At 44.5% G+C, this 16,497-nt stretch overlaps 1 protein-coding gene and 1 long non-coding RNA gene across 3 annotated transcripts in view; one reads left to right on the top strand and one right to left on the bottom strand.

Annotated features, from left to right (window-relative positions):
* The window catches only part of LOC140735410 (lysosomal dipeptide transporter MFSD1-like), a 51,434-nt gene extending 38,756 nt beyond the window's left edge, over positions 1 to 12,678 (bottom strand). The window contains exons 1-2 of one of the 2 annotated variants that reach the window (XM_073060447.1): positions 12,523 to 12,641; positions 4,236 to 4,336 (exon numbers count right to left, since the gene is read on the bottom strand). In XM_073060447.1, the coding sequence (XP_072916548.1) occupies positions 4,236 to 4,336; positions 12,523 to 12,544 (123 nt within the window). In that variant the 5' untranslated portion in view covers positions 12,545 to 12,641. Of the gene's footprint in view, positions 1 to 4,235; positions 4,337 to 12,522 lie in introns of both variants that reach the window. The other variant, XM_073060445.1, reaches the window with a different exon arrangement.
* Positions 12,679 to 14,574: 1,896 nt separating this feature from the next.
* LOC140735408 (uncharacterized) overlaps positions 14,575 to 16,497 on the top strand; it is a 31,426-nt gene continuing 29,503 nt past the window's right edge. Inside the window, exon 1 of the long non-coding RNA XR_012100747.1 lies at positions 14,575 to 14,687. This is a non-coding gene — a long non-coding RNA (uncharacterized lncRNA). The remainder of the gene's footprint in view (positions 14,688 to 16,497) is intronic.

Raw genomic sequence — 16,497 nt, 5'->3', positions numbered from 1 at the left:
CAAAATGGAGAACAACCACTTGAGGTGGTTTAAAAAACTTTGAAACTATACATGAGGAGCACAAAACAGTCCTGCACAAGATATGGAAGGAGCGTATCACTTCACAAACCACCCACCCGCCTGCTCCATTAGCCACCTCCATTTGTGGAAGGGACCAAGGTTCCCATATTGGTCTCATTGGTCAACACTGAAGGAGAATGGATGCTCATCATCCTTAATCCCAAGGAACTACATGAAAATATACAATGAGCCTCCATAGACTGCTTTACACAATTTCAATTTGTGCAATTTCAAAGAGATGCAAAGCACTAACATAGTAAATTGGTCACATCTCATAGTTGGCATCATCCATATCATACCATGCAATTTGATCAACCCAAGTCTTACCACCTCAGCTAGTGGGTCATTCCAAGCATTAATCATTCTGAGTGATATCATTCTTCCCTGCATTTCCACAGGCATCCGTGACAACAAAATCCACAGATTCACCACCCTCTGAAGAAAATTTTCTTCATCTCTGTTATAAATGGACATCCTCTATTCTGAGACTGTGTCCCCTGGTCCCAGATACCTCCACTATAGGAAAATTTCTCTCCATATCCTCTAGAAAGGCCTTTCAATATTTGATAGGTTTCAATGAGATCTCTCCTCATTCTTCTAAATCCAGCGATTACTGGCCCAGGGACATCAAATGCTCCTCATATGTTAACCTCTTCATTACTGCGATAATTTCTGTGAACTTCCTCTGGACTTTCTCCAATACTAGCACATTCTTTCTTAGATTAGGGGCCCAAAACTGCTCACAATACTCCCAAGTGCAGTCTGACCAGTGCCTGATAAAGCCTCAGCATTACATCCTTACTTTTGCATCCTAGTCCTCACAAAACAAATGCTAACATTGTGTCCCTTACCACCAACTTAACTTGCAAGTTAGCCTTTAGGAAATTCTGCACAAAGAGCTCTTTGCATCTCTGATTTTTGAATTTTCTCCCAATTATAAAATAGTCCATGCCTTTATTCCTTCTACCAAAGTGCATTTCAGTGCACTTCCCTACATTATATTTCATCTGCCACCTCTTGGCCCATTTTCCAAGATGTCCATGTCCTAAAGCAGAATCCCTGGTTCCTCAACACTGCATGACCCCCATCTATCTTTGCATGGTCAGTAAACTTCGCCAGAAGGCCACCAATTCCTTGATCAGAATCATTGACATACGGGATAAGAGGCTGAACCTGCGGCACACCACAAGTCACTAGCAGCCACCCAGAAAAGGTCCCCATTGTTCCCACTCTTTGCCTCCCGCCAGTCAACCAATCTTCCATCCATGCTAGTAACTTTCCTATAACACCATGGGCTCTTATCTTGTAAAGCGGTCTCACCTGCAACACCTTGTCAAAGGCCTTCTGAAAATCCAAATAAGCAACATTCACTGACTTTCCTTTGTCTATCCTACCTGTTATTTCCTCAAAGAATTCCAACAGATTTGTCAGACAAGATTTCCTCGTAATAGACCAAGCTGACTTTGGCCTATTTTGCCATGTGCCATCAACAGCCCCAAAACCTTATCCTTAATAATACACTCCAACATCTTTCCAACCACTAAAGTCAGACTAATTGTCCTATAATTTATTTTCTTCTGCCTCCCTTCCTTCTTAAAGAGTGGTGTGACATTTGCAATGATCCAGTCCTCAGGAACAAGTGATTCTCGAACGATTAGTACTAATGCCCCCACAAACTCTTCAGCTAACTCTTTTAGAAACACTGGGGTGTAAATCCATCTGGTCTAGTTGTCTTATCTACCTTCACACTTTTCAGCTTCCCAAGAACCTTCTCCTTACTAATAGCAAAGACACTTCTGCCCCTGCCAGTCTTGCATTTCTGGCATTTTGCTAGTGTCTTCTACAGTGAAGATTGATGCAAAATACTTAAGATCATCTGCCATTATAAACTCTCCAGTGTCAATTTCCAGTGGCCCGATACCTTTGCCTTCCTTTGTCAACTACGGTTGCCTCATCCTCCCTTTAGAATACCTCTTCATCACTGGGATGTATTTTTTCTGCATCTTCCAAATTTCTGAAAGAATCTCCAGCCATTTCTGTTCTGCTGTCATCCTTGCTAGTGTCCCCTTCCAATCAACTTTTTCCAGCTCCTCTTTCATTCCTATGTAATTCCCTTTCCTCTATTGTAATACTGATACGTCCAATCTTAGCTTCTAATTTTCAAGCTGCAGTGTGAATTCTATCATTTATGATCACTGCCTCTTGTGGGATCCTTTACACAAAGCTCCCTAATGAAATTTGGATCATTAGATAACATCCAGTTCAGAATTGCCATTCCCCAAGTGGATTCAAACAAAATCTACTCTAAAAAGCCTTCTTGTAGCAATTCTACAAATACCTTCTCTTGAGAGCACCAAATTGATTTCACCTGCATATTGAAATTCTCTATGACTATTGCATCATTGCTTTTTTTTAAATCTCCCATTGTAATTTGTAGCCCACATCCTGGCTACTGTTCCAAGGCCTGTATATAACTCCCATCAGAGTCTTTTCTTATGTGCAGTTTCTTAAATATACCCACAAGGATTCTACACCTTCCAATCCTATGTCACCGAAGGATTTGATTTCATTTTTATCAATAGACCTACCCCACCCACTCTGCCTACCTGACTGTCCTTTCAATACAATATGTATTCTTGGATGTTAAACTCCCAACTATGATCTTCTTTCATCCATGACTCAGTGATGTCCACAACATCATTCGTGCCAACCTCCAACTGCACTACAAGATCATCTACCTAATTCCATATACTGTGTGCGTTCAAACCTTCAGTCCTGTATCCATCACCGTCTTTGATTTTTGCCCTCTGTTACACTTTAACTCATCCATATGACTACAATTCTGCCCTAACATCTGCCTGTCCTTCCTGACAGTTAGACTACACACTGCATCGAGTTGTATATCAACTGCACCACCCTCAGCCCATTACTCTAGTCTCTAACCCCCTACCAGATTAGTTTAAACCCTCCCCTGCAGCTCAAGCAAACCTGCCCGCAAGGATATTGGTCCCTCTCAAGTTTAGGTGTCACCTGTCATTTTGATGCAGGTTATATTTATACTAGAAGAGATCCCAATGATCCAGAAATCTGAAACCCCACCCTTTGCACCAACTCTTTAACCATGCATTCAGGTGCCAAATCATTCTATTCTTAGCCTCAATGATGCATGATACAGGCAGCAGTCCAGAGATTACTATCCTCGAGCTCCTGCTTTTCAGCTTTCTACCTAACTCCCTAGATTCTCCCTTCAGGACATCATCCCTTTTCCTTCATATGTCGTTGGTACCAATATGCACCATGACTTTCAGCTCTTCAGTCTCCCTCTGTTGAATGTTGTAGACCAGATCCGAAATATTCCTGATCCTGGCACCTGAGAGGCAATTTACTATCCGGGTGTCTCTTTCCTGTCCACAGAGTCCGCTCTCTGCTCCTCTAATTATGGAATCCCTTCTGCACTCCTCTCACCCCTTCCCTTCCCCTTCTGAGCCACAGAGACAGACTCAGTGCCAGAGATCAGGTCACCGCACTGTTCCCCTGAGAGGTTGTTCCCGAACAGTATCCAAAGTGGTAACCTTATTATTGAGGGGTACATCCACAGGGGTACTTTACAGTCTCTGACTCCTCCCTTTGCCTCCAATGACAATCACCCAGGTACCTGCCTCTTTTAACTTCAGGGTCTTACCCCCCCCAACCCCCTGCAGCTCCTATCTATCACCTCCTCATTTTGTCGTATGAGCCAAAGGTCATCCAGCTAGAGCTCGGTGCACTTCGTGCAGATGTAGTTATCAGGGAGAATGGGGATCTCCCAGAGTTCCTACATCTCACACTAGGAGCACACCACTAACTCTGGACCCATCCTCAGCAAAACTAGCTATAGTCAGAAGGAAAAACAACGTCCAAGAAACTTACTTAGAACATCTGCCTCTGCTTGCCCAAGCTTGTTCTTGACAAAGGTTCTTGATCCAAAGCCTGACTACTCTAACACAGTCCACTCTCACGTGTTAGGTGAATTCTTGCTCTGAATATTTCAGAGCAATTTGCAGAATACTAGAGGCAGAAGGTAAGACAGTGTTGTGCCTTGGACAGATACGTAGGATTCAAAACAGGCAAATTATTTGCATAATATTAAAACTAGATAATTTACATACTCATGCACTGGGCATTTCAGTACTCACCCCCTGGAACTTGTCCTGAAGCACACTAGGAATTGTGTAGCAGAAGTAGGAAGCAAAGCCTGGCAGACAGTTGAAGATTAGTAACAAGAACCTGTAATAGGCTTAAGTGGGAAGGATGTGTAAGAAGATTCAGAATGAAGAGAAGGAATATTAATATTAACATTTTACTTACAGTTATACAAAAATTAAACATGTTCCTTGGTAAACAAAAACAAAACACTTACAGAAAACACTGAAAAAACTCATTAAGTTCTTATCTATCATCTAGGCACTAAACAGTTTTCTAGAAGAAGAACTAATTTTCCAGCCCTTTTCTTATGTATCTGTAAGGCAAGGCAAGTTTATTTGTTCAGCAAGTTTATTTGTACTTTTCAAGCACAAGGCAGTTCAAAATGCTTTACAAAGAACAAGATATAAAAATCAAACATCAAATTTAGGACAATATGAAGAGAATAAAATCACACAAAAATAATATGATTAATAGATTTTTAAATGAATAAAAGTTACAGTGCAGGAGATTCTAATTAAAAACTACAGCAAAATGAAAAATATTAAGCCTCGCTTTAAAGAGCTTAAAGTTGGGGCAGACTTCAGATCCTCCGGAAGGTTATTTTAGATATGTAGAGCATAGTAACTAAAAGCTGCTTCACCGTACATAGTTTTGACCCTGGAGACGGTAGGAAGACCAACCCCATCTGACCTGAGAGCTCGGGAAGGTTCATAATGGAACAGGAGGTCAGAGATGTATTTTGGCCCTAAATCATATAGCGCTTTATAAACCAGTAATAATATTTTAAAGTCAATCCACTGATGAACAGCTGCTATTAGTACCCACGCTCATTATTACCTGATCAGTCTTAAACAAATTCCATATTTGCTTTAGTCTTGCACTGCAGTCTCCCCCAGAACTCTGCTTTCAAACTCACACCTCTCCATTCTTCCCCAATTCTCAGGAACTGTCGCTGATCTGAAAGTTTAACTAGTTTCTCTTTCTACATATACTGCTTGACTGTCTGATTTTCTCCAGTAGTTTTTCTTTACAAGGACATTATTTCTCTCACAAGGAATAATTTTTCCATGGCATATAAAAAGAATGTAAACTATGATTTTATAGTGCTGTCAGACAAAAGAAACACCAACAATGTTATGATTGGACATTTCAATTATAGTCTTCTCTTAATCCAACACAATGGTCTAGAATCTCTAATCAATGGGAATGCACCAACACTCCATGCTCAAATGGGAAATAAAATCCATGCCCCTCCAACACACAAAAAAATTAGCAATCTCTTTCCTGGCATCTCTTCCTGACAGGTCTCAAGTCTCTGGACTGGAGCAGCTAGATGAGAGCCAATCACAACAAAGAATTTTTATATCATAGAACATAGAAAACCTACAGCACAATACAGGTCCTTTGGCCTACAATGCTGTTTTGAACCTGTACTTACTTTAGAAATTACCCAGGGTTAGACACATCCCTCTATTTTTCTCAGTTCTATGTACATATCCAAGAGTCTCTTAAAAGACCCTATTGTATTCGCCTCCACCACCCATTCCACGCACTCACCACTCTCTGTGTAAAAAAACTTACCCTTCCCATCTCCTCTGTACCTACTTCCAAGCACCTTAAAATGGTGTCCTCTCATGTTAGCCATTTCAGCCCTGGGAAAAAGCCTCTGATCATCCACACAAGCAATGCCTTTTGTCATCTTATGCACTGCTATTAGGCCACCTCTCATCTTCCATCGCTTCAAGGAGAATAGGCCAAGTTCACTCAACCTATTCTCATAAGGCATGCCCCCCAATCCAGGCAACATCATTGTAAATCTCCTCTGCACCCTTTCTATAGTTTCCACATCCTTCCTGTAGTGAGGTGACCAGAACTGAGCACAGTACTCCAAGGGGGTATGACCAGGGTCCTATATAACTGCAACATTACCTCTCGGCTCTTGAACTCAATCCCACGGTTGATGAAGGCCAATACACCATATGCCTTCCTAACCACACAGTCAACCTGTGCAGCAGCTTTGTTGTCCTATGGACTCGGACCCCAAGATCCCTCTGATCCTTCACACTGCCAAGACTCTTACCATTAATATTATATTCTGCCATCATATTTGACCTATCTGAATCAACCACCACATACTTATCTGGGTTGAACTCCATCTGCCACTTCTCAGCCCAGATTTGCATCCTATTGACGTCCCTCTGTAACTTCTGACAGCTCTTTTGACTATCCACAACTCCTCCAACCTTTGTGTCATCAGCAAATTTACTCACCCATCCCTCCACTTCCTCATCCAAGTCATTTATAAAAGTCACAAAAAGAAAGGGTCCCAGAACAGATCGTTGAGGTACACCACTAGCCACCGACCTCCATACCGAATATGACCAGTCTACAACCACTCTTTGCCTTCTGTGGGCAAGCCAATTCTGAATCCACAGAACAAGGTCACCTTGGATCCCATGCCTCCTTACTTTCTGAATGAGCCTTGCACGTGGTAACTTATCAAATGCTGAATTCCATATACACTACATCTACTGCTCTACCATCAATGTGTTTAGTCACATCCTCAAACAATTCAATCAGGCTCATAAGCCACAATCTGCTTTTGGCCAAGCCATGCTGACTATTCCGAATCATATTATGCCTCCCCAAATATTCATAAATCCTGCTTCTCAGGATCTTCTCCATCAACTTACCAACCAATAAAGTAAGACTCACTGGTCTATTATTTCCAGGGCTATCTTTACTCCCTTTCTAGAATAAGGGATCAACATCTAAAATCCTCCAATCCTCCCTGTCCCCATTGATAATGCAAAGATCATTGCCAGAGGCTCAGCAATCTTCCCCCTCACCTCCCCCAATAGTCTGGGGTACATCTCGTCTGGCCCCAGCGACTTATCCAACTTGATGCTTTTTAAAAGCTCCAGCACATCCTCTTTCTTAATGTCTAAAGGTCAAGCTTTTCAATCCGCTGTAAGTCATCCCTACAATCCTTTTCTGTAGTGAATACCGAGGCAAAGTATTCATTAAGTACCTCCGCTACCTCCTCCGGTTCCATACACACTTTTCCACTGTCAGTCTTGATTGGTCCTATTCTCTCACATCTTAACCTCTTGCTCTTCACATACTTGTAAAATGCCTTGGGGTTTTCCTTAATCCTGCTCGCCAAGGCCTTCTGATGGCACCTTTTGTCTCTCCTAATTTCATTCTTAAGCTCTTTCCTGCCAGCCTTATAATTTTCTAGATCTCTGTCATTACCTTGCTTTTTGAACCTTTCATAAGCTTTTCTTTTTTTCTTGCCTAGATTTTCAAAAGCCTTTGTACACCGCGGTTCCTGTACCCTACTGTCCTTTCCCTGTCTCATCAGAACGTACCTATGCAGAATGGCACACAAATATCCCCTGAACATTTCCTATCATGACAACCCTGTTTTACAGAGGTGAAACCAGAAAGCAGTCCTTAATTAAAGTTATACAAAATAGTATATAAACATTGTAACATGCATTACTGGAGAGTAGAAATCATAAACACACATTACTAAATACTTATTTTATCACTGCAATTAAGAAAACTACAATCAATCTTCATAAATGTAGTTTCTTCAGATGCCAGAAAGTTTGATAGGTGAATGCCTTAAAATGCTCTAGAATCTCAAGCAATTAAGTGGAGAATCCACAGGGTATTTTATACTGGGATAAGTTTGTAAAACCCTGTATTTCGATTATAAAATCATAAAATTGAGTTGATTAACATAGCACTAGGACCACCACTGACTCCTACATCCAGACCACCACTGGGCAGATATTCCCGTGACCCCGAAGTGGCAGAACTTTTATCACCAGTGTGAGCTGACATTCCAAGCCCACACTGGATGTTTTGGTGATGAGGTAGAACAACTGGCTTACCTGGTAAATCTCCTCGATAGACAACCACTCCGCCTGTTCAACGCTTTACGGGTGCAAGGATATCCTGCAGCCTAACCCTTTCAACATTTCTTTGCAAAGATAAGGAGAGTTTTTGATCTTCCAAACCGGAGTCAGGAGAAAGCCCATCGACTCCTGGACCTGCACCAAGGCAGAGGGACGGTGAGACCCTATGCAGTCATGCTTGCTGGAGTGACGGGATGGAACGAGAGATCTCTCATCAATGCCTTCAGTCGCGGACTGACCACAGGGGTCCGACACGAGATCGCTGTCCGTGACGAGCAGGATAGTCTGGATGGCCCGAGTAATCTGGCTATTCGAATTGACGACCGGGCAGCTGAGTGGCGCAGGGTAAGAATGTCTCAAGCTTCCCACTCACCGTCTGATCACAGTGTTTCCTCACCTTCTCCCTGATTACCCAGCGCTCAGTTTACGGAGGTGCCTGTGCAAGTGGGAAGCATGCGTTTATTTCAGGAGCAACGGGATCGACACAGGAGAACAGGTTCCTGTCTCTATTAAGGTGATCCAGGACAATTCTGAGCGTCTCGTCTCAACCGTCCAGTAAAATAGGATACCCGTCAGTGGGGAGAGGAGTCTTGACGGGTCGGTCCTCTTTGCATTCAGCTTCCCCTAATTGTGTAATGCTCGCAGCTTCCTTGCTCGGACCCATGAACTTCAGGCATTTGTCAACTCCGGTGACATCAGGAATCTCATGGACATCTCTCTGGTTCAGAGATGGGGAGTTCCTACTCATGAATTAAGACAAAAGATGAACGTCAAGGCTATGCTCGGTCAACTTCTGGGCACCGGCCAGGTCCACCTTTCCAACAAACCCCTCCAACTTGTGCTCGAAGACGACCATAGTGAAGAACTCTCCTGTCTGGTTGATTGGTCTGAACTGCCGCTGCTGCTTGGTCCTCCTGGTTATCCCTAAATAACCCACGGGTCGATTGGTCTCTTAATGCACTTCAAGAGTGGGGACTGGCATGCCTGTCCACCTGTCTGGGTTCAGCTCAATCCGCTCCATGAATCTCCTCCTGTGTCAGCAAAGGATGAGGACCTGTCTGGGATTCCGGCCGAATATGCTGATCCAGGGGCGTATCTACGGAGAATAGCACCTATGGCAAGCACTGAAATTGCGCCCCTGTCCAAACATCTAACACCCATCTTTTAGATAACTTTATCGTAATATCAGCTCAAAAATACAAGTCAAGCTCGTTAATCTTTTAATTAACAAATTATGGCACTACATGAAAATTATAACTGCACCTTTCTTGTTTTCACTGATGCAAATTGGTCTATGATGTGATCAAAGTCAGTTTTTTCAGTTTCTTCTCTTTCTGCATTCAGCAGAGCAAGATCACAGAGTCTGCCTTGACCCTTGGAGGCTCTCAAATACGAAAGTATTAGCTTTAACTTGCTGAATGATCTGTCACAGCTGGCGATGGAAACTGTGGTGGTTAGCATTACCTGAATAGCAATGCGAAGATTGGGGAAGACGCTCTCATCTCCATACTGAACAATAAATTCAAGAAACTCTTCAGGTCTTGATATTTTCATGTTGAACCGCCTTGATAGCAACATTCTGCAATCCAAAATTTCTTCATATACCTGCTGTCCATCAACATCAGAGTTGTACAACTCGCCCAAATTTTATTAAGCTCGTTACTCTCGGCGCCGTAACACAGTTCCTCGACATTGAGAAGGAACCCAAACTTGGCGTCAGTGTCGTGCAAACGAGCGAATCCTTCTTCCATTTCAAGGAGGTGTTAGCCTTGGGGTTTATCCGTCCGTCAATCTCGCCAGCAGGAGCAGGCTTCGGTTTAGTCCGCAAGAAAGATGGCGAGCTCCGTCCCTGCATCGATTACCGGCCCCTAAACAATATTTCTGTGAGGCACCGCTACCCTCTTCCCCTGCTTGCCTCTGCGTTCGAACATCTCCAGGGAGCAATCATATTTTCCAAAATTGATCTGCGCAATGCTTATTATCTGTTTGGTATCAGAGAAGGATGTGAGTGAAAGACAGTTTTCAACACCTCACTATGAATACCTTGCCATGCTCATTGGTCTGGCCATCGCCTCTGTTGGTTTTCAGACCCGAGTTAACGATGCGCTCAGAGACATCTGTAGAATCAGTTCGTATTTGTGCGTTTGGACGATATTCTTATGGATTCTCGCTCTCATCAGGAATACATCCAGCACGTCCGGCGGCTCCTCGAGGATAACCTGTACGCTAAGCCAGAGTAGTGCGAGTTGCATAAAGACCAGGTGTCGTTTGGGACTATATTCTTACCCCATCCAGTGTTCAAATGGAGCCGAGGAAATTTCAGGCGGTTCCGGAACAGCTCAAAGTATCTACAATCAAAGATTGTAGAGGGTAGCTGTTCCTCACAGTAATAGTGTTTAGGGGCCGATAATCGATGCAGGGACGGAGCTCGCCATCTTTATTGCGGACAAACCGAAGTCTGCTACTGCTGGCGAGATTGGCGGACGGATAAACCCCAAGGCTAACACCTCTCATGGGCTTTGCGAACTTTAACCGCCGCATCATCCGGAATTTCATCTCTGCGGCGGCTCCTAAAAGTGCACACACCAGGAAGACATCTGCAAGATCCCATTGGACAAATTATGCCGATCAAGCATTTTCCGAACTAAGGCGACGTTTCATCACAAACTCGGTCCTTCGACGCCCAGACCCATCAGCTGACCAGGAGATTGATGCGAAGATCCTGCTGCGGAACAGCTGATCCAGCGCTACAACCGCTGCTGGAGACGAGCCGGAGCTTCTCTGCTGCGCGCTCGGAGACAACGTACCCGGCGGGCTGATCGGCTCCGCTGGCAGGCGAGGCCTTTCAAGCCAGGAGAGGAGGTCCGGTTGGCGTCAAGGGATCTTCCCCTGAAAGCCAGGAGCCGCTTCAGTGTCTCTCTCTCCGCACTTGCGCCATACCCAAATGCCCTGACACTTACAAACTTGAATCACAGTACCGCGCCGTGGTGTAATCGGTTCGGATTCAATCAATAATGTAACTATAGAAGTTTGTTAGTGTTCAGTAACAGGTCAAACCTCCTCAACCTTTAAGAAAGTAAAGATGTTGATGTGAATTCTTCTCGTTGTGGAACACTGCAAAGATCACAATTTGCGAACAGTCCATTGGATTAAAGATGAAGCAAGATCTACGCAAGAAATCTGCCATGGAGGATTTGCCGCGAACACGGTAGATTTGTAAAAACCCGCTCGATGACCTAATCTGGGCTCAGATCCCACACGCAAATCCATCACAGGTAGGGCTTTGAAAAACAAGAGCAAGTCTGCAGATGCTGAAAGGAACTCAGCAGGCCCGGCAGCATCTACGGAAAAAAAGTCCAGCCGACGTTTCGGGCGGAGACCCTCTGGCAGGACTAGAGAGAGAGAGAAAAAACGACGAGTAGATTTAAAAGGTGGAGGGCGGGGATGGAGAAACACAAGATGATAGGTGAAACCGGGAGGGGGATGGGATGAAGTAAAGAGCTGGGAAGTTGATTGGTGAAAGAGAGCGGGTTGGGGAAGGGAGAGTCTGATAGGAGAGGACAGAAGGCCATGGAAGAAAGAGGGAGAAGCACCAGAGAGAGGCGATGGTAGGCGAGAGATGGAAAAGGAGATGAGGAATGGCGAAGTGGGGGGGGGGGGGGGCTTTATTGCACGTCTTTTTAACACCTCGTATTCCCGCACCGACCTGTCAGTTCTCAGCCTTCCCTATTACTAGTTGAGCCACGACTGATAGATAGATAGATAGATAGATAGATACTTTATTCATCCCCATGGGGAAATGTGATTTTACATGGTAATCTTCAAAACCTTTCCATGTTTACTGCATTGAGACTGACTGAAATCACAGCGCAGACACAAACAATTAATTAAACGTCTCTTGTACTGAGCAGTTCGGCCACCAAAGTACATAGAGTTATGGTCAATTTTCAATTAGATGGTCAAAGTAAAGATTAACATTCGTGTCTTCCTTATGTAAAATGACACAAACAAAATGTTATCTGAATATTTTCTTTTTAACGTACTGTGTAATAAATCAACATGTAATTCCAACTAAACTTTGCTTTAGCTAATATAATTTTAGCCTTGCTTTGGCGTATGTTAGATCAAAAGAATTCATTCTAGCGCTTAATCTAATCCCCACTCAGGACGAGCAACAGTCCAATACAACGGAGGGGCCAATACCTCTGCACAGAATCCCAGTGACAGATTCGGTGTAGCTCAAACGAGCGATACCCTTCATCACACTGTCTGACTGAGAAACTTCACGGCACAGAAAGAGATCAGTCTATCCGACTACCAGACAGAAACATCTGAACATTTCAATACTGACCTCTTTCTGCCGGCTGAGCCATGTTGGAGAACCTGCTCCGTTCGCGAAGACGGATTTGACACGAATCCGAGTGTTCCGGTATTTATTTTCAGTCTCAGACGCAGGCGTCCTTGCACTGCTGAGCGTGACAGCTGACGACATCGCCGGGAACAACACGGCCCCGGAAGGATGTTCGTTTTCTGGGGAATCAGCCTTCGTCACGCCAAACTGGGTAATCACGTTTGTGTGGATGCTGTGTAACGTAACCCCAGTTACAAACCCACAACGCAAAATACCAGACAGTACACCATATGCAATTAATCTTAATCTGAATCTAGAGTTAGTAAATGAAAATGAGCAACAAAAAATAGGGCCTAAGCCAAAGACTCTTTGGAGCTCACTCAGTAGTCATTCTTCCACCATCGGTCTCCTCCGAACGTCGCCGACCTTCCGACCTCAGGTCCCAGTCCACTCCGTCCAGTAGTCTACCAGCTCTCTCCACACGCGTCTTCCCTCTTCATCTCCCCTCGACAAAAGACCGCGAAAACAACATCCTGCCGGATACACAGGACAAAACAACAATCCCCAATTGGCTAACAGTCCTGTTATCTCCAGCCATAACCCAAACATTGCTGCTACACAGAAACTGTTATCTCAGCAGTGAACATTACAAAGAAGCCATTACATTTAAATAATACAAAATTCTGGAGGAATACAAAATACAAAATACAAAATACTCTCATCTATGGAAGAGAGTATAGTCGACTTTCCGGGCCGAGACCCTTCGTCAGATTCTGCCTGGCCTGCTGAGTTCCTCCAGCATTTTGTGTGTGTTGTTTGGATTTCCTGCGCCTCCAGATTTTCTGTCATTTTATAAAAGACAGCTCAGTGGATTGCTGATATGAAGTGCCAGATATTTTGAACATATTCATTCTTCCTTTTTCATTAATATTGCAATTTTGACAAGGAGTGGTTAGAATGAGAATTCATTGTTGCGAGAAGCCTTTTAGAAAAGAAAGTTGTAACTCATTAACTTACAGTATGGCAGACAATTGTGATTTGACTCGAGGGTAAATTTTACTTTAAAGCTGACTGGATCGTTAACTGTTTAAAGGCTGTGTCACATAGTAAATCATTGCAATTTGCTGCTCTGTGCTTGAACGTTAAGTGACAATTGAACTAGGTGGCTTGGCAAGTAGTTGAGAAGGATTTTCTTTCAGATTTAGCTGGACTATCTTGTCCCACATTGATACGATGAGGGCACCTATTTCTTCGAGAACAAAGATTTGCCAATAAAATAATTGAAATGAGTACAGTGGTTTTTAGATCATAAAACAGTACAATACAGAACAGACACAAAGATGAAAGAAAATTGCAGGGCTATTGGGAGGAAAGGGTTTTGCAATAGAGTCATAGAAATGTACAGCAGAGAACAAGCCCTTCGGCTCATCAAGTCCATGCCAAACCATTTCAACTGCCTAATCCAATCAATCTCCACTGGGACTGTTGCCCCCCTCCCCCATCCATATACCTATTGAAACTTCTCTTAAACGTTGAAATCAAACTCACATGCACCACTTGCACTGGTAACTCATTCCACACTTTCAGGAGTCCCTGACTGAAGAAGATTCCCCTCATGTTCCCATTAAACTTCTCACCTTTCATCCTTAGTCCATGATCTGTGGCTATAGACACATGTAACTCTAGTGGAAAAAGCCTGCTTGAATTTACCCTATCTATACCCCGCATCATTTTGTATAACTATCAAATGCCCCCTCAATCTTCTGTGCTCCAAAAAAAAAATAAAGTCCTACCCCTATTGAATCTTTCCTTATAACTCAGGGTCATGGCTAATCTAATTTCCCCCTCATCCCCAATCCCTTGCCATTTCCCAGTATCCCTTAATGCAGTGGTCCCCAACCACAGGGCCGCAAAGCATGTACTACGGGCCGTGAAGAAACGGTATGATTTGGCGATATGAAACGATATGAGTCAGCTGCACTTTTCCTCATTCCGCGTCACGCTCACTGTTGAACTTGAACGCACGCGCGGTCATCCGTCACCTGAACGCAGTGATACCCTCGCGCCAGGCTGACTGGTTGGCCTCGGGTCACCGGCCGCCTCCTATCAGCACATGATGGGACCGTCCTGTTGCCGGGAAACAAGCCACTGATTCAGCGATATTGGTGTGTTGCAATGATTTTATATGTTCTTGCGAGGAAAATACGCGCTGTGTGTTTAATATTTAATATGAAAGTTTGGTGACTCCTGTTTTAAAATGGCGCGCTGTGGGGACTCGGAACAGAGTGATCGAGGGACGGTTGTAGGAGGAGGAGCGAAGGGCCTGCGAGAGCGCTGAGCAGCTGAGGTGCGCGTTGCGCAGCGGGGACTGAAGGGTTAAACAGTGTTGCTCAGAGGGAGTGAGTACTTGAGATAATTGACAGGGACAAATAAAAGGAGGGGTAACTGAAGAGGAGCAGCCAGTGGTGTGAGTGGCTTAGGGTAGGAGTGGAGATTGGGTAAGTTCCTTTAATTAATTAAATTAAATTACGAGTAGGTAATGGAGACAGCAGCTAGGGCAGTTGAGTGCTCTGTATGCAGAATATGGGAAGTCAGGGACAGCATATTTGTCCTGGTGACTACACCTGTAAAAGGTGCATCCAGCTGCAGCTCCTGACAAACCGAGTTAGGGAACTGGAGCTGGTGCTGGATGAACTTCGGATCATTCGTGAGGCAGAGGCAGAAATAGACAGGAGTTACAGGGAGATAGTCACCCTAAAAGTCTGGAGATAGGTAGCTGGGTGACTGTCAGGAGAGGGAAGGGGAATAGGCAGAATGAGCAGAGCACCCCTGTGGCTGTTCCCATCAACAATAAGTATACCGTTTTGGATACTGTTGGGGGGGGGGTGGGGGGGATGGCGACCTACCAGGGACAAGTTGCAGTGGTTGCATCTCTGGCACTGAGACTGGACCCTCAGCTCAGAAGGGAAGGAGGGAAAAGAGGAGAGCAGTAGTGATATGGGATTTGATAGCGGGACAGATAGGAGGTTCTGTGGGAGAGATTGAGAATCCTGGATGGTCTGTTGTCTCCCTGGTGCCAGGGTCCGCGATATGTCGGATCAAGTTTTTGGTATTCTCAGGAGGGAGAGTGAGCAGCCAGATGTCGTGGTCCATGTAGGGACCAATGATGTGGATAAGAAGGAGGAGGAGGAGGTCCTGCAGAGAGAGTTTAGGTAGTTAGGTGCAAAGTTGAAGGACAGGACCTCCTGGGTTGCAATCTCAGAATTGCTGCCTGTGCCACGTGCTAGTGAGGCTAGGAATAGGAAGATAATACAGCTAAACATGGCTAAGGAGATGGTGCAGGAAGGAGGGCTTCATGTTTCTGGACAATTGGGCTTTGTTCCATAGAAGGTGGTACCTGTTCCGACGGGATGGCTTGCACCTGAACTGGAGGGGGACTAACATCCTTGCAGGAAGGTTAGCTAGTGCTGCTCTGGGGCGTTTAAACTAGATTTGCAGGGGGAGGGGAACCAGAGGGTTGGAGCAGATAGTGAGGTGGAGGAGGATAAAGGTCATGTGAGGACTGATTGTATAGACAGAAATCAAAGGTTTGCACTGAATAGAAATGTTGTCAGGTGCCAAACTGAAAAGACTGGGGAAGAGGTGGCTGGTTCACAAATAGAGGAAGCTAGGAGACAGCGTGTGAGTGAGGATAGGCAGGTGATAGAGAGGGGAAGCGCTCAGTCTGAAGGTTTGAGAGGTGTCTATTTTAACACAAGGAACATTGTGAACAAAGCGGGTAAGCTTAGAGTGTGGATCAGTACTTGGAGATATGATGTGGTGGCCATTACAGAGACTTGGATGGCTCAGGGACAGGAGTGGTTACTTCAAGTGCCGGGTTTTAGATGTTTCAGAAAGGACAGGGAGGGAGACAAAAGAGGTGGGGACGTGGCATTGTTAATCAGAGATAGTGTCACGGCTGTAGAAAAGGTGGAC

Source organism: Hemitrygon akajei, chromosome 11 (assembly GCF_048418815.1).
Source record: "Hemitrygon akajei chromosome 11, sHemAka1.3, whole genome shotgun sequence".
NCBI lineage: Eukaryota > Metazoa > Chordata > Chondrichthyes > Myliobatiformes > Dasyatidae > Hemitrygon > Hemitrygon akajei.
This window is presented reverse-complemented; position numbering and strand designations above follow the sequence as displayed.